Source organism: Protopterus annectens, chromosome 14.part0 (assembly GCF_019279795.1).
Source record: "Protopterus annectens isolate FY-2018-M chromosome 14.part0, PAN1.0, whole genome shotgun sequence".
NCBI lineage: Eukaryota > Metazoa > Chordata > Ceratodontiformes > Protopteridae > Protopterus > Protopterus annectens.
This window is the reverse complement of record NC_056748.1, coordinates 1,043,626,725-1,043,645,485: the sequence shown is the minus strand read 5'-3', so window position 1 is coordinate 1,043,645,485 and position 18,761 is coordinate 1,043,626,725. Positions and strand designations below refer to the sequence as shown.

General features: G+C 46.9%; 2 protein-coding genes across 8 annotated transcripts in view; both read left to right on the top strand.

The window, feature by feature from the left end:
• The window catches only part of LOC122789416, a 1,105,687-nt gene that overhangs the window by 659,628 nt on the left and 427,298 nt on the right, over positions 1-18,761 (top strand). The window lies entirely within an intron of this gene.
• Positions 1-18,761, top strand: part of NONO (non-POU domain containing octamer binding) — a 677,532-nt gene that overhangs the window by 543,513 nt on the left and 115,258 nt on the right. For all 6 annotated transcript variants that reach the window (XM_044056848.1, XM_044056846.1, XM_044056852.1 and 3 more), the window contains one exon: positions 11,643-11,682. In XM_044056848.1, coding sequence (XP_043912783.1) covers positions 11,643-11,682 — 40 coding nt within the window. The remainder of the gene's footprint in view (positions 1-11,642; positions 11,683-18,761) is intronic.

The window sequence follows — 18,761 nt, the reverse complement described above, 5'->3', positions numbered from 1 at the left end:
GTAGTGTACCCAGTCTATATTAGGGTAATTGAAGTCACCTAGTATGATTGTGTTTGGTGATACATTTATCCCCTCTAGTGTTTTCAGGAAGGCCATGTGAGGTTCCTGAGCTTGTGAGGGTGGCCTGTAACATGCTACAATTTGCAGAGCAGTCTTGCCTATGGTTAATTGCACCTGGATGGTTTCTGATGCATCGTGCGTTGCCACCAGTCTGGAGGTGTGGGTGTCCTTGATGAATATGGATACCCCCCCTCCTTTCTTGGTATTTTCTGGATTTTGGGGCCGGAACGCATGATATGAGGTAAAACCTGATAGTGCTGGGGTGCTCTCAGGAGCCTTGAACCAGGTTTCTGTCACAGCACAGACATCGATGTTCTCCATACTGAGAAGGGCCTCGAAAAGTGCATTTTGAGATTTAGACTTCTGGCATTGAGCAGCATTACCCTTAGTTTTTTTCCTTTTTTGTGTTCTAGGGTGGTAGGTTTAGAATTTGAGCCTTGCCTAAAAAGGCACTATGGGGTGGCAAGAGCCTTTGCCAATATCCGAATCCCAGGGTGATAGGTGCAAGCCGCCCTTGAAGCAGCGTGGCTTGTCCAGCATGTCATCCCAGGCAGACAGACATTGGATCCCCTTTGAATGACACCAGAGTTTAAGCCAATTGTTAAAGTTGATCATCTTATCTCTGTATTGTGGCATCATTCTTGGTGAAGGTAGGATACTGCTCAGGGTCAGGATCATACCTGCCTGGGCTACATAATCAGAGAGCTCCTCAATGTCTCTTTTCATGTAGTCCAAGGAGGTACGTCTCAGGTCGTTTACACCAGCGTGGACAATGACTGAGTCGTATTTGTACCTGCTGTTGAGAGACCTGAGTGCATGCGTTATGTGGCGGATTCTAGAGCCCGACAGGCAGCTTACTGTGACCTTCTCCTTACTCAGTCTGGTGAGTGGGACGTCAGTGTGTCTGACTATGGAGTCACCAATGACTAGTGTGTCTGGCATTGTGTTTGGCCTTTAGGGCTGTGACTGTTTGACACTCTGACTGTGAGGTCTATGTGTTGCAGGTGTTGTGTTCTGAGGTGGTGGTTGTTTGGGTGTCTGCTTTGGTGGCCTCTGCTGTTTTGGTAGATTTTTGATCAGAGCCTCCGAGTATGTCTTTGTGTGTTTGTGTATGATTTGAGGTTGAGATGGTACTATGTGAGACTGGGTCTATAGTGTGTGGTAACCTTTTCCTCCTGACTGGTCTTGCCAGTCCTATGTTGAGAGAGCTCAGCCTCCAGTTTGGCCGTATAGTTGCATCTCTCGCATGTATTTGTGTTTTGTGGGAGGAGAGGGTTGTCTGTGTACATGAGGCAATTGTAACATTGCCTCAATATTCCCAGGTTCAGCAGCTGAGCAGGAGAGGACACTAGCAACTGATCCCTCGACATGCTCGGACTATACAAAAAAACTTTAAAAGAGATTCCGGGGGACGTGGGTGACAGAGAAATGGGGGTTTGCCTTTTTGGGGTGCACTCTATAAGAGTGCCGTATCAAGGTAATAAGTACTGTAGGAGCAGGTGCTAGGTTCAACAGATAGAGAATAGTCTACTTGGAGTCAAGTAGAGATTATCTTTTTAGTTATAGGATACGCTGATTAGATCAGTAGTATAGTTCGAGGAAGGTAGTTTTAAGGGAAAATTTGAAGAGTGGTCTTTAGGTAGCCCGAATAGTTTAAACCTGCTTAACCGGCGCTGCCCTAGTGTGCAACAGCGGCAACTCTGCGCTAAATCGCGCTAATGCGCGCCAAAGCGTGCTTTATAGCAGGGGGCTGGAAAAGACAGGAAATGACCCAAAATGGCCAATAAACTACAAGTTACTGCCTTAAACCACTCCTCTGAGGACAAACAGGCAGCTCAGTACTCCCTACTCCCACTAGTGAGTAAAGAAACTACCCCTTGACCAAACAAGGAAAATGGAGAAAACAGGAACCAAGACAAAGCCCAGGGATCAGCAAAATCTGATCACTGGAACAAACTATTAGGAAAGTATGGAAAACAGAGTATTTTTTTTGTTAAGTTTTTTTTCAGATAGGCAGAAAATACAATAAATGCTGTGTTTTTCGACTAAATGCTATCAAAAGCTAGTACACTTGAGTGTATTAGCCTGTTTAACTTTTAAGAAAAACTTAAGCAAGCAAGTGCAACAAACCAAGTGACCAAAGACGTACTTAGACTATATGAAGATGTAGATCTCTCGGAATGTCTCAAGCTGGTACAAGCCTACCATTGATTAGCATTTTACTTTCTCCAAGGGTGACCCAATATGAACAAAAGGTGACGTCAGTTGGCTTTGTTTCTGGTGTCATTCTGAGGGGGTGTAGTATTTGCCACCTTGGAAGGAGATGCTCAACAGAGCATGCTGCTTTGCCAGGGATGGTCTCCCCTCTAGGCTTTTGAGTATTGACTACGTTTTCCCCCATAGTGCCTTTTTTAGGTGATGCCAAAGTACATCTTGCGTAGTAAATCATAATCAAGAAAAGCTAAAGGTATTGCTCAGTCCTAGGAGTTTATCCTAGAACTGCTCTGAGTCTAGTCTATTGAGAGAACCTGGCAGAGTTTAAAGTGCCCATAAATCCTGAGAACACTATGCAGAACTGTTCAGAAACCCTGTACAGGCATGTTAATAGCTGCATAAAGGCAGCTTGTACCCACCAGGACGAAATACAGAACTAAATCTGACAAGCCACCCTGGTGGAATCCCAAAATCAGTAGGCTGTATAAACGAAGGAAGATAATCCTGGCAAAAGTTGAGGTGCAGCACCAAGGAGGATAAAAGCACTTTCAGCAAACTTAAAACATCTGAGGACAATCTGGCCTCCCAGGCAAAAGACAACCACAAGGCATTCTTTAGCTATGTCCACAATCTCAAAGGCAATACACAGTTGTGTGCAGAGTGGTTTGTAAATGAAGTCTTCCATGCTTCTCTAACATATAGCAAACCTACTGGCTGATGAATTCAACTCCATCTTTACCCCTCTATCTCCCTCTACCTTTTTTCTGGAAATACTGTGCAATACAACTACCCCTGCTATCACTAGGGAACAGGTCCTTAATGCTCTAAGGCTGAGAACACTGCATCATTGGGCCCAGGCAGTATCCCAGGATGCCTTTTAAATACCCTGAAACATGACCTATCAGGGCCGCTGGTATATTTAACTATAGCCTCCAAACAGGGTTTGTACTGCATGAGTGGAAAACTGCAACAGTCATTCCTCTGCATAAGGTCATCTACAGACCCTGGAAACTACAGACCCAGAAGCATCACTAGTCTTATGTAAAGCCATGGAAAGAATAGCCATGGGAAATGATCAATACTGATACATTAAGACCCAGTTTGGTTTAGTTAAGGGCAGGTCATGCCTACTCAACCTGGTGGACTTCTTTGAGAAGGTCACCAAAGCAATGGATGAAGGCAAAAAGGTTCACACTGCCTAATGGCTAAGGTGCTTGCCTTAAAAACACAAGGGATAACTGGCTAGGCTTAAAATGGCTCGCAAGGGCAGTTAACTTAGTACTAAACTACCTTGACCTGACAAAGGCATTTGACAGAATACCTCAATTGGGCATTGTTGATAAATTCAAAAGGTTAGGTACAAACTCGTATGTCGCCTGGTAGATGGCAAACTGGCTCACACAGGACTAGCAGTTATAATTGGAGAGTCCACCTTTACAAGGAGGCCAGTCGTAAGTGGAGTCCCTCAGGGATCAGTCCTTGGACAGCTTTTTAGCATTTACTGTAGTCAAGACCAATGTCTGTAGTCTTTGGTTGACTAAATCTGCAGATTGCAAATTAGCTGTCCAGGAATCCCACACTCGCCTGTTCCCCAAGAGGGGTTGACGCAGACAAAACCACTGGTGTCGGCTATGGACTAAAACTGCATAATATCCTTAAGTCCTCTACCCCTGGTAACTCTTATTGAAAACACACCCCCTTAGAGCTGACTCTGTAGTCAAGGACTTGGAAACAGTTATCTAGCTTTTGACCATCACGTGTGTACAATAGTGATGAATTTTAGACAAGTGATTGTTACTCATTTCAGTAATGCACCACTGGAAAGGGGAGTGGATATATTAGTTTTTCAGAATGCTAGAAAGATGAGGTTAAGACTGAACAGTTGCTTAACTGAGGGTGATCTTTCTATTCTGACAAAGTACTATTCCTCAAAGCTGTGGGCTGTTCTACTTATGCCAGATAAAATGAGCAGAGGTGAGAAAGCACTTTTCAAAAAAAACGGGTGGAATTTTTTTATTAGAGGACTGTCGGGGCTGAGACCCTCAACAGGTAAGCAGTAGTAACTTTCACTGACCCCAAATCTTGTTACAGCTGTCAAGTTTTCCCCAAGCGTTAGCCCTTGGTTTAGGGAATGTCTGGCTGTTTTACACAAGTGTAAAGAAATGTTCAGGTAATCACTGTTGCACTTTTCTGTAACTGTGGTTAAAGGCAGTGATGGAATACCATTTTGCCTCTGCACACTTGTACTAAGGAAGATGCATGTTTGGTGAGGTGCCTTTTGCAGAATTTAATGTCAACAGAAATTTTATGGGGTTTCTGTTACATTGGCAGTGTAGAGTTCAGGGATGTAATGTGATCCTATCTCGCCTACTTTCTGTACAGATGGGTTCGGAGCCGATCCTCTGCTCCGACTCGGCACGCTATACTATAGAACGAAGTCTCTTATTGGCTGAGCCACCTCGTATCCCAGGATGCCCCACTACTGCTTCCCCAGATCTCTTTTGCCGCTTCTACAGCATAGATGTGGTCTCGGACTTGGCTGAGCTAAGTGCCTCTTAGCGGTTATTCTTTCTGTCAGAATTTTCACTAAACTTACCCAAAAGCTGTTTTAACAGCTACTTATTGTTGTGTGACTGAGTTTTTTCAAAAGTTTGTGGTGAAATTGTGTTTTATTCTACGGTAAAGGTTCCCATTTAAGTTAGAGGGGCCTTTGCCTAGCCCACGCACCTTAGTTAGAGCTGTTTTACAGCTACTCTTCGTGTGATTGTGAAGTTTAGAATTTTTTTGTGGTAAATTGTATTTTTTTCTTGGTAAGTGATCCCGTTTGACTTGGAGGGACCTTGCCCTAGTCTACTTGTTATTTTTCTCTGAACTTTTTTCAATTTAAAGTTTATTTGAAGTAGGTAGCCATGTCTAAAGAACATAGGCCATCAGGATTCAAGAAATGTTCAAAATGCAGTTATAAAATGTCCATTACGGACGACCATTTGTGTACATACTGTTTGGGGCTGAAGCACCTACAGGAATCCTGTAGCGTTTGCCATGCTTTTTCCTCTCGCATTCTCCAAGAGAGGAAAAATAAGTTGATTTTGAAAGGGCTTATTACCCCTTCCTTTGAGGAAGCCCTATCTTCCCCGTTGAGGAAGAAAAAATCTTCGGCTCCAACCAGTCCGTCGGATCCAGCAGCAAAAAAGTCAAGGCAGGCTTCTCCGTCGGCTCCACAGACTTCGGAGCCGAGGGCGGAACGGTCTGCCTCTGTCTCCAGCCTCGACTCCTCTGGCTTTGGAGCCGAGAGCTCTGGCGTCGAGAGGAGTCACCTCCATCGGCTGCACTGCCTTCGGAGCCGATGAAGGTTGCCCGGTCAGACTCTTCCCCTTCGGTGCCGAAGTCCACATCGGCTCCGAGGGAAATTGCAGTAGTGGTGGAATCTCCCTCTGCGCAGATACTTCTCGAAACCATTCGGAGCCGGGCCCCCAGTCTTTCATAGCTGGCAGAAGTCTACTCTGATCCGGTTGGTTTCTTCTCGGTCCTCGAGGATGTCAGGGTGCTTCAAAGGCTTTTTCAGTCTCCAGTCTTTCAAAAGTTGGTCTCTGCTCCAGCCCAGTCTGCTCCGGAGCAGATTTCCCACCCTGCCATCTCGATTCCTCCTCCAACAGCTTCGGCGCCGTTGGAGTCTGTGTTGGAGCCGGTGGAAGTTGCCGGGTCGGCTCCGACCCTAACTCCAACCCCGCCCTTCGGGTCTGTTCAGTACGCGGACCTCCTCTGTCGGCCCCGGGGGGGGGGGGGACGCTTCGGGACAGATTCTCTTGGTTCCGAGCCTCCCTCTCGGTGCGTCGGCGGCGGGAGTTCAGACTGCTGTTGTGGCCTTGGGGGTTGAACCTTCCCAGGACTCTGGGGGTCCTGCCTTCAGGGCCATGAGGAGTGCCTTGGCCAAATCCTCTCTGTCCACTTTTATCATCTCACCACCACCTTCCCTTGGCACGGAGACTGGTTCCTTTGCAATCCCCCTGTCTCACGACAGCGGAGTCCTGGGGCCTGAGGTTACCCCCATCGGGGGTTCCCTTCTACCTGGAGGTCCCTCTGAAGCGTCTTCGGAGGAACCCCCGAGGAAGAAACAGTGCAAGAGGAAGCACATCGACTCCCCTGATGAGTCTCTCACCTCGGATACCGACCTCGATGATGCGGAAGGGTACCCCAAGTCGTCGTCAGATGTATCCTTTGCGGACATCTTGGAAATCCTTAAGCAACGAGGCGACTGGCAGTCTAAACCCCCTTCTGCTGAGGAGTTAGTGTTCCTCAAGGCCTTCGGGGCTCAGCCCTCCGCCTCCTGGGTGTCTCCGCCCTTCGATGAGCTCCTGGATTTGATCTCTCCAAGTGCATGGGAACATCCGGACTCTGAACTGGTGCCAGCTCGCCCCAATAAATTCCTTTCGGCACCCCCGGATAAGGACTTCCTTACCAAAGGTGTGGCTGTAGATGCCTTGGTGGTGGCATCTGCTACCCAACAAGATGTGGCAGAGGCTTCAACGTCAGTACATCCTGCTAATGAGGAGTCTAGGAGCATGGATCTGTACGGAAAGCGCACCCTTGCTTCAGCAACCTTAACATTAAGGTCTCTGAACTACCTGACGCATTTTACGAGACTGCAGCGGGATCTGGTCAAGGAGCTTTCGGATACCCTCTCTGGTAACTTACCTGAGCAGTTAGCCCAGACGGTTAACTCCCAGTTGGCTACCCTGTCCTCCCTATCCAACTCGTCCATGAGGCTCATTTCATATGCAGCCGAAGGAGCGAGCAGAGCGGCGGGCACAGGTGTTGCTCCACGGAGACTAGCCTGGCTACGCCTGTGTCACTTTGCGGAGGCCTTTAAGTCTTCCTTTGCCAATGCCCCCTTTGATGGGTCCTCCCTTTTTGGACCCAAGGTAAAGGACACTTTGACTCGCTGCGAGCAGGGGGGTAAGACTAACTGCCGTAGGGGCCCGGTTTTCCACTCCCCTCAGACCTTATCCTAAGGCTGGAAGAGGAGGGAAAATGTGGTTTCATAAGTCTCAAAAGCCTTACTCATTGCAGCAGAAAAAAACTCCTTCCAGAGGCAGAGGAACGGGAAATTTTTCAGGGAGATGCCGTCCCGGTGGCGGCGGAGGCCCCCGCAACACTGGAGACTGCGAGTCCTTTCGTGGCTCCTCCTCCTTCCAGCATCCCTGAAGGAGTGCCCGACTGTGCAGCTCTGGAGCCAGTCGGGGGTCTGTTTTCGAGGCACCTAAAGGCCTGGGAAAGTATCACTCAGGACCAATGGGTGCTCCAAATCATCGCCGGAGGTTACACCATTCCCTTCTCTCACCCCCCCCACCATCCCAAAGAATCCCCGACCCGCCACCCAGTCAACGGGATATGGCAGCCATTGAAATTTCAAAGCTGCTTCAAAAAGGAGTCATCCAACCTGTCCCCCGCAGATCAGGCCGGATCAGGGACTTACTCGAGATTCTTTTTGGTACCAAAAAAGACCGGGGACTTGAGGCCCATTTTGGATCTCAGCAAGCTAAACCGATCAGTGAAAGTCCAAATTCCGGATGGTCACCTTGCAAACCATTCTCCTGCTTCTGGAGAAGGGTGTTTGGATGTGCTCCATAGATCTCTGACGCCTATTACCACATTCTGGTAGATCGGGCATCTAGGAGACACTTGCGCTTCAGCCTAGGGGACAGTCATTTCCAGTTCCGTGCACTGCCCTTTGGTCTCATCACAGCCCCCAGGGTGTTCAAATGTTTGGCAGTGGTGACTGCTCACCTGAGAAGTCTAGGATTCCAGGTGTTTCCATACCTAGACGACTGGCTCCTAACTGCCACTTCAAGGCATCTACTCTTAAGAACTCTAGCAGCCACTATCTCCCTAGGCAGCTCCTTAGGAATCACCTTCAATTGGACAAAATCCGTATTGCTGCCATCACAGCGTATTCGGTTTATTGGTGCAGAAATAGACTCAAGGCAGATGCGAGTCTTTCCTTCCTGCGGAAAGGATAGCAACATTGCAGTCTCAGGTTCGGGCGTTACTCCTCAGATGTCGCGCTCCAGCGAGAATGGTCCTGCAGCTGTTGGGTTCCATGTCAGCCACCATTCTTCTCGTCCCCTTGGCAAGGTTACATATGAGGATACTCCAGTGACTCCTCTTAGTCCAGTGGTCTTATCAAGACCTCCCCCTCAGTCACCACAAATTGGTCACAGAGACGTGCAAACAGGATCTTCGTTGGTGGCTTTTTTCCTCCAACCTGGATCAGGGGCGACCCTTCGTTCCCCCATCCCCCTCAGCCACGTTGACTACGGACGCCTCCCAGACAGGGTGGGGGGGACATTATCTGGACAGGTCGGTCCAAGGCACGTGGCACTCAGACGAGAATCTTCACATCAATATCCTGGAAATGAGGGTGGTGCTTCTAACGTTGCAAGCACTGCACGATCACCTCCCCCAGGGGACGATTGCCATTCAGTCCGACAACATGTCTGTAGTCTGGTACTTGAACAAGCAAGGAGGGACCAGGTCTTACCCCCTTTGCAGAGAGGCCATGAAGGTACGGGATTGGGCGGTGGCTACCAAACGCTTTCTAGTGGCAACACACATTCCGGGGACATCCAATGTGATAGCCGACAGACTGAGTAGGACTATTCTCTCCCTGCACGAATGGTCCTTGAATCACAAAGTGGTAACACAGATTTTCACGAGATGGGGAGTTCCATGTTGCGATTTTTTCGCAACTCCCCTCAACGCAAAAGGCCAGCAGTTCTCTCTCATTCCGGTTCCGGGGGAGACCCCCAAGGATGCTCTAGTCCACGCTTGGCCCCCCGGTCTGCTATACGCTTTTCCACTGGTTCCCCTTCTCCCCAAGGTGATTCAGAAGGCGATTCGCTTGGGAAGCAAAATGATTCTAATCGCCCCATACTGGCCTCGTCAAGTGTGGTTCCCCTTTCTTCGCAAGTATGCATTGGACGGTCCCTGGTTCCTGGACCAACTTCCGGACCTACTGACACATCAGTGAGGACAGCTCCTTCAGTCCCTCCATTCATTGAAGCTAGCTGCTTGGCTACTCCTCTTCCGACCATAGTTAGGAGCCATTCTTTCGACCCTGAGGTCATGCATATTTTGTCCTCGGCCCACGACTTCTACTAAAAAGATGTATAGCAGTAAATGGAAGAGGTTTGCTATTTGGGCCCAACTCCGAGGATTTAGACCCTATGACAGCTGTCAGAGGTTCTGAAGTTTTTAACTTCCCTGTTCAACCAGGGTTGTTCGGTGTCTACCATCAAAGTTCAATTGGCGGCTATTTCCAATTTTCATGAGAACGTAGCACCACCTTTAATGAGCAATAAGTTGTGCAAAGCTTTTATTAAAGGAGCTTGGCTTCTTAGGCCCCCTATATCGCATCCTGCACCACCGTGGGACCTTAACGTAGTGTTAGGCGCATTAACCGCACCCCCCTTTGAGCCGGCATCAACCTGTGACTTGAAATTTCTTGGAAGACTGCCCTTCTAGTTGCTGTCACATCAGCCAGGCGAGTTTCAGAACTTCAAGCCTTGTGTGTCAATCCACCATACCTGATATTTCACAAGGATAGAGTTTCTCTTAGACCAAACCCATCCTTTATACCAAAGGTTTGTTCTAATTTTTGTTTGCAACAATCTCTGGAATTACCGTTTTTTTTCCCTAAGTATACAAACAGAGCCGAGTATACATTTCACACCTTAGATGTGCACAGACAATTACGTTTCTATTTGGATAGGACACACCAAGCACGAAAATCGGATCAACTGTCTTTCGGACAATAAATTGGGCAAAGCCATCACGAAAGTCACTATTGCCAAGTGGATCAGAGACTGTATCAGTCATATTTATCTCATTTCAAATAAAGAGCTTAGAATTTCTGTGAAAGCTCATTCTACCAGGGCTATGGCCACTTCGGCAGCCTTTCATTCCAAGCTCTCTAATGACATCTGTGCAGCTGCTACGTGGTCGTCTCTACACACCTTTATTTCTCACTACAAATTGGATGTGGCATCTAGGGGTCGAGCTTCCTTCGGTTCCACGGTTCTCCGGACCGTTTTCCAGTGAGCCACCCAGGAATTAGGTGCTAGGGACGCTGTCCCATCTGTACAGAATGTAGGCAAGATAGGATCACATTACATCTTTTAGTTATGTACTTACCATAACTTTAGATGTATGGGATCCATCTCGCCTACATTCCTAATAATCCACCCTCTTTCCCCCTGCCTTGGAGGCCAGAAGAGACCAGACGGTCCGAATAAAACTTGTTTCTTCCTCTCTCGAAACACCTGGCAATCTTATAACAGTCTGTGTGTGCATGAGTGTGGACAAACAAGATCTGGGGAAGCAGTAGTGGGGCATCCTGGGATATGAAGTGGCTCAGCCAATAAGAGACTTCGTTCTATAGTATAGCGTGCAGAGTCTGAGCAGAGGATTGGCTCCAAACCCATCTGTACAGAATGTAGGCGAGATGGATCCCATACATCTAAAGTTATGGTAAGTACATAACTAAAAGTTACTGATGTCCTTTTCCTTTGAGCTGAAGCGCACTGATTTTGTCATGTTAAGACACTTCCTTACAGAAGACAGCCAGGCAATTTATATGCTTTTGCTAGAGCAGCATTTTTACTTCCAGCGTCACTGCCCATTTTAAGCACTTGCGCTCCTCTGTTTTCCAGTAAGTGTCCTTGCAGTGCCACAGAATGCTGGATCCTTTTCTAGCGGACTGTGGGCACAGGGCTTAGTCTTTTTTGGCACATCTTTATTACAAAAGATGTGCACTTCTAATTTGCATGCACACCTACTAGAAGGTCACATTGTCACCTGTCATCCTGCTGCATATTTTGGGAAGGCAGGAGGAATCCAAAGTTTACAGGAGAAAGGACACTGAGGACATTTAGACTATGCACAGAAGGCACTCCAGCCAGGAATCACTGGTAAAGCTGTTACTGTCTGGTATCAACGCTGCTCAGTCACCTTTAGTACCTTTTACATGAACTAGAACATTCCTTGAGCACTTTACGGAAGTGTTCATATTGCAAAGTTTGATATATTTTTTTGAACTATTGTTCATCTATGTGTATTTGTATGTAGTTAAGATCTAGCTCTGTAGATTCATAAATGTTTGTAATGCAGTTGAACTGAACATTTTTGATTGAAACTGCTTGCAGGAGTGCTGCATATGCAGGGGTGCTTTGTTTTAGATTTGAAAAAATGCTAGTTTCACAGACTTGACATTTGTGTAATTTAATCTTGACTGAGATAAGAGTGATTTAAACTGATTGGCTTGGTGTATTGGTTTAGTGTTTAATCTTGCTTTCTGATTTGTTTTATAGAGAGAACAGGACTTGAGGATGGGATCAATGGGCATGACAGGTAAGTTGCAGAAATGTCAATAGTCCTTCGCTAGATTGGTTTTTAGTGCAGTTGTAGTGCAGGTTTTCCAACACCAGTCCCTGTTTTATTGTGGTAATGCTGAGGAAAGGTGAGTAGAATGATTTCACTTTGGGGGGAGACTTTACTGTATCAAATTCCGAGGAATTGACAATCCCATCATTTATACCATAGGCTGTGTGGCAGCAAAGTTCTTCCAAATACTGATATGTGAATGTTAGGTGATTAATTTGCAAGTTAAGATAAGGTTAGTTTAGCCTTAAGTACTATGCTGTTACAAGGAGCAGTAAACCCACAGGTAGCAATTTAAGAGTGGGATAAGACTGAACTTGGAGTGGTTTATTACCAGTTGGTGTGAGTCGTGTTTTGCTCCTCCATTTCCCTGTTTGGAATTGGCTTGCATCTTTGAGAAACTAAGTCTGGTTCCACAACCAAAGGAGTCTTGCATACTTTCAGTGCATGATCTTGACACATTGGTTGAAAAATATTCTGCCATTACATCAGCTTTATATTTTGGATATATTTTGGTGTCTTGTGGTACGTTGGATGTCCTTTTCCTATGTTGCAGTATTCATGTGGGATTTTCTGCCTCTGGTGACCCGTATGTCAGCTCCTGTACAAAAGCTTCAGCTTGGCTGTTGCAGCTGCGTGAGATGTCACACGTAGGACCATAAACCAGGTTCCTTAAATGTGAAGTCTACATGCAAAAGCCGCAGACTACCACATCGTGTGCTCCACTCAAACGGAAACTTCTAAAAAGCTAAGTACCCTGTTGGGTGTTTATCTTCTATTTTGCTAAACTTGATTTGTTGTAGCTACCCATAGCTAATGTCAGCAAAAATGGGTAAATGCCGATGAGTGTCAGATTCCCCATAGAGATTTGCATGATTGTGGTAGTGCTCCTGGCCTAAGCAAAAAACGCAGCAAAGTGTGCTCCATTTGCCAGTCATTTGTACCAAAGACCCTGCGTAGTCGTCTGGCTGCCCTTAATCTTTATTTGGAGAACCAACCGCTTAAGCATTTAGCCCTTAGGATGGATCCCAATTTAGAGGCATTGACAGAACCTCTGAATAAGGCCAAGCTTCCTAGGCCCTCTTCCTCTGCCGCTCCGCTACCGGGTGCCCCTCCATCTGCCGATTCAGGAATTGAGGGGAGCTCGGAAGAACAGTACTTCATTGGCAACCTTTGTGGAAGCAGTTTTGCAGCAGATAACCCGCATGTCCCTGAAGCCAGCCCAGACACCGACCTCAGTCATGGTTGAGGGGGCAACCAGACTTGGCAGAGCCTCTCACCAGGATCCCTTCTTTGGAAGCTACTTCAGATGTTCTTCGTTCCACATTGCTGCAGTCCTTACTATTGGGTAGTCCGCTGTCCAGTCGGCCCGAATACCAGAGTATATGGCTGACGTCGGTCAGGGCGCATTAGACTGACGTCAGTACGTCAGGGTACTAATGCGCATGACCGACGTCATATCCTCAGTCTTTTTTGCCGCATGGTCCGATGCAGAAGCAGTTTTGCGAGTGCAGGTTGGCGTTCTGAAATATTTCCGAAGCGGAGTTTCAGACCGAATCAGAGTTGGCTAAGTACCCCGTTGGGGAACATTTTGGTTTTTTCTTGCCTCAGTATTTAACCGGATGTCAGAAAAAGTGAATAAAAGCTCTACCACTGCTAAGCTCTAGACCTGCTTCTGCTTCTGTCCCCCTTCCAACCTCTCAGGATAGGGAAGAAGAGCAAGACACTGATTACTCTTCTGAGGAATCCTTCTTACACCTCACAAACTGCTTCCCCTCAGAAGTACTACTCTCCATATGAAGAATCTATTGAGGGGAGACTTCTTCAGAGGATTTATTTGGTGAAACTATCACCCAAAAAGAAACATTTCAAATGGGTCACCTCAAATGTCTAAACCATAAAAGGTACTCTGAATTGTTACAGGTAGAATCCCCCTCAACTTCTGCTATCCCACCTGTCATCTATGCTTGCTTGGATGCTTTTTCCTCTGCTTCTAAGACACCAAACTCTCAGCCACCTGCCCCTAAATGCCCAGACTGCTTTTACAAGGTGCCTGAGGATCAGAAATTTCTAGAACCCCCCCCCCCCCCCCGGTAGACCCAGCTGTGATTGCCTCATATATCTGGACAATCTAGGTTCATTCTGTCTGCCTCACTCCTACCCACTGACAAAGATAGCATATTTATAGATAGGATTGGTAAGAAGGTTTACACCTCTTCCACTTTGGCTTGTAGGGCCATCAACTTTCAAACTCCTATGATCAAATTTGCTTTGGACCTGGTCTCTCAAGCTGCCACCTTACTAGCCAGTACTCCTAACTGCCCCACTAAAGCTGACCTTTCTAAACTTATCTCTGGCTGCCCAAGTAGCTAGACACTACCAGATGCAGCTGTGATGCTACAGAGGCGTCTGCCTGCTCTGCACTACCTCTCATCAGGAGATACTCTTGGCTTAGAATTCAGCACCTACCAGAGGACTTTGTCTAAGATTTTGGATGTCCCACTGGACCCCAATTTCCTCTGGAAAGCAGTCTGCAGATCTTTTCAAGAAACCTGTAAGAAAAGTGTAAGGAATTACAAGACAAAACATTTATTGGTGAAGCAAACCGCGAGTGTCTCGGTTTCGGCCGAAACCGAGAAAACTGATCAAAGCACAGCTGAATCTTTGACTACTTCTGAGGTTCCTGCTACCTTACTTGAATCGGCCTCTGAAATTTTACCTACTACAGTGGCTTCTAGTGAATTATCAGACACCATCCCTTTGGATGTCTCTACCCCAGCACGTGGTGCTGCTAGGCCTCCTGCAGCCATGTCCATTAAGGCCTTTGCCAGGGCTAAAGCAGCCAAGTCTACTAAATCAGTGCCTGTTAAACCCCCCTCAACCAGGCCTACTTCTAGTTCACAAATGCTTACTCTGGCAGAAGATTTAATATCCTTAATCAGGGGATCTCAATCTCACCCAGACAGGGCCCCTCAGCCCCCAGAGAAGAGACCTAGGGCAGAGCCCCCCGAGCCTGTGTCCTCTGATTCTGCGGATGACTCAGATATTACAGACCAGCCAGAGGCTCCTTTTTCCAATTATGAAGACTCAGATGCTGAAGAATCCATTCCGGCTGCTTCTCTGCCAGAAGAATTCTCCTTTGGGGAAACCTTACATGCCATGAGAGAACAATTCCAATGGCAGCAACAGGATTTCTCAGATTCCAGAAAAAGACTTAGGACTTTTCTGCACCTTCCACAACACAGGCCCTTAGCTATACCTCCTGTCCTCTCTGTTGTGGACGATGCCTTTAATGTCTGCTCTGCACCAGATTCCTTACCTCCAGCCCCTGCCAAACCAGACAGATTTTACAGGGTACCAGACACGCATCATGACCCGTACAAGGCCCCAGTTGCAGACCGCGAAACTATATCGCCAGGGCCTAAGGCAGTAGCCTCGACCACAGCAAAAACCCTATTCCTTCTGAAAGGGAAGCCAGGTCTTTAGACAGATGGGGCAAAAGTTTATACCTCAGCTACTCTCTCAGCTAGAGCTTTAAACTGTCAGTTTCACATGATACAATACCAAGAGTTTATGCTTGATCAGTTAACTAAAAAACTATCCTCTGACTCTATAGATAAGAAATATGTATTAGAAATGGTAAATAACATACAACAGGTTAGTAACCATTCCTTAAAATGTGGCTATGATGCACTGGAGGCTTCATTTAGATCAGCCTTGACTGGCACAGTGATAAGAAGACATGCATGGCTGAAGGAACAAGTCTTACCGGATCATGTTAAAGCTAAGTTATTAGATGCTCCTATGGATAAGACCAGTTTGTTTGGTACACCTGCGCAGCAGGTAATGAAGAAAATGGAAGAAAAGGCAAAATCTGTTCAAACGGTTAAAGATTTCTTGCAGGTTCAGCCCCCAAGGTTTAGCAGGAACTGGCCTGCCAAAAATTGGTCCTTTCCTGACTCCACAAGATCCCAAAGGGGCAGGAATAGACGTTCCAGAGGCAGAAACCAATCCAGAGGAGGTGCCTACAGAGGACGACAGTGGCAAGGTAATAACAGAGGCACAGACTCAGCCACTACCACTACAACAGCACAATCACAGTGACTTAACTCTACATCCGCCTACCAGGGAACAAATAGCAGCTCCATCAGGCGTAAATTAACCTTATTTTGAAAAACTGGCACTACATCACAAAAGACAAGTGGATTTTGCAAACCATAGACCAAGGTTACGGTTCCACTTTCACAACTTTACCAGTCAAAAGAGGAATGCCAAACCTGCCTCCAAATCAAAAACAGAAGCTCTACAGCAGATAATGCAATTAGCAAAGATGAGAGCTGTGGAAAGAGTGCCAATAACAGAACAAGGCAAAGGATTTTACTCCAGACTATTCCTAGTTCCAAGAAAGGAAAAAGTTGGAGACCTATTCTCGACCTGTCCACCTTAAATACATACATCATTGTCCCAAAATTCAAAATGCTGACCCTACAGCAACTTCTTCCCATGCTGGGCAAGGAGTCTTGGCTGGTAACTCTAGATCTCAAGGAGGCATACCTGCACGTCCCCATTCGACCAATTTGCAGAAGATACCTCAGATTTCTTGCAGGATCAGAGCATTATCAATTCTCAGCATTGCCCTTTGGCTTATCTACTGCGCCCAGAGTATTCACAAAATGCCTGGCATCAGTAATCGCCCACTGCAGACTACAGGGAATCCAAATTTATCCATACCTGGACGACTGCAGACTACAGGAATCCAAATTTATCCATACCTGGACGACTGCCTGCTACAAGGGGACAACAAAAGCAAGCTGACAACAGATTTACAAAGGGTCATTTACTTGCTACAAGCACTGGGATACACAGTCAATTTACAAAAGTCAAGGCTGATACCATCCCAAACAAGGACATTCCTGGGCGAATTGGACACTGTAAAACAAATGGCATTCCTAACCGCAGAAAAACAAAAGAACTCCCTCTTTACTTCTTGGCTCTAACAAATCAGAACAAGTTAACAGCAAGAAAAGTCCTGCAGGCCTTGGGCTACATGGCATCATGCATAATCTTGGTTCCACATGCCAGACTACATATGAGAACTACAGTGGTACCTAAGGAATTTATGGTCCCAACACAGGCACAGCCTAGAAGCAGAAATTCCACTAATCCCATGCCTAAAACAGGAGTTCCTATGGTGGGCACAAGCATGCCAGTCAAACCCAGGCCTACCCTTTCACAGCTATCAAGCCAAGCCAGACCATCACAACAGACGCCTCAGACCTAGGATGGGGGGCTCACATGCTGGACAAATGCGTAAGGATTGTGGACGCAGGATCAACTCCACCTGCACATCAACCTAAAGGAAATTCTGGCAGTAAAACTGGCAATCCAAAATTTCAGGCCATTTGATGATAAGGACAGACAACACCACAGTCATGTGGTACATCAACAAGCAGGGAGGCACTCATTCATACCCCCTATGCAGAATGACTTTGGAGCTTTGGAACCTGGCACTCAGCTACAACATCCAGTTACAGGCAATATTTGTGCCGGGAAAGGACAATACTCTAGCAGACATATTGAGCAGAACCACATCGGATGCCCACGAATGGATGCTACACCCGTACATCTTCAAGACCATCTCAAAGAAATGGGGAAGACCACAGATAGATCTATTCGCTTCCCCTCTCAATCACCAACTCGATGCCGATGAGTGTCAGATTCCCCATAGAGATTTGCATGATTGTGGTAGTGCTCCTGGCCTAAGCAAAAAACGCAGCAAAGTGTGCTCCATTTGCCAGTCATTTGTACCAAAGACCCTGCGTAGTCGTCTGGCTGCCCTTAATCTTTATTTGGAGAACCAACCGCTTAAGCATTTAGCCCTTAGGATGGATCCCAATTTAGAGGCATTGACAGAACCTCTGAATAAGGCCAAGCTTCCTAGGCCCTCTTCCTCTGCCGCTCCGCTACCGGGTGCCCCTCCATCTGCCGATTCAGGAATTGAGGGGAGCTCGGAAGAACAGTACTTCATTGGCAACCTTTGTGGAAGCAGTTTTGCAGCAGATAACCCGCATGTCCCTGAAGCCAGCCCAGACACCGACCTCAGTCATGGTTGAGGGGGCAACCAGACTTGGCAGAGCCTCTCACCAGGATCCCTTCTTTGGAAGCTACTTCAGATGTTCTTCGTTCCACATTGCTGCAGTCCTTACTATTGGGTAGTCCGCTGTCCAGTCGGCCCGAATACCAGAGTATATGGCGTCGGTCAGGGCGCATTAGACTGACGTCAGTACGTCAGGGTACTAATGCGCATGACCGACGTCATATCCTCAGTCTTTTTTGCCGCATGGTCCGATGCAGAAGCAGTTTTGCGAGTGCAGGTTGGCGTTCTGAAATATTTCCGAAGCGGAGTTTCAGACCGAATCAGAGTTGGCTAAGTACCCCGTTGGGGAACATTTTGGTTTTTTCTTGCCTCAGTATTTAACCGGATGTCAGAAAAAGTGAATAAAAGCTCTACCACTGCTAAGCTCTAGACCTGCTTCTGCTTCTGTCCCCCTTCCAACCTCTCAGGATAGGGAAGAAGAGCAAGACACTGATTACTCTTCTGAGGAATCCTTCTTACACCTCACAAACTGCTTCCCCTCAGAAGTACTACTCTCCATATGAAGAATCTATTGAGGGGAGACTTCTTCAGAGGATTTATTTGGTGAAACTATCACCCAAAAAGAAACATTTCAAATGGGTCACCTCAAATGTCTAAACCATAAAAGGTACTCTGAATTGTTACAGGTAGAATCCCCCTCAACTTCTGCTATCCCACCTGTCATCTATGCTTGCTTGGATGCTTTTTCCTCTGCTTCTAAGACACCAAACTCTCAGCCACCTGCCCCTAAATGCCCAGACTGCTTTTACAAGGTGCCTGAGGATCAGAAATTTCTAGACCCCCCCCCCCCCCCCCGGTAGACCCAGCTGTGATTGCCTCATATATCTGGACAATCTAGGTTCATTCTGTCTGCCTCACTCCTACCCACTGACAAAGATAGCATATTTATAGA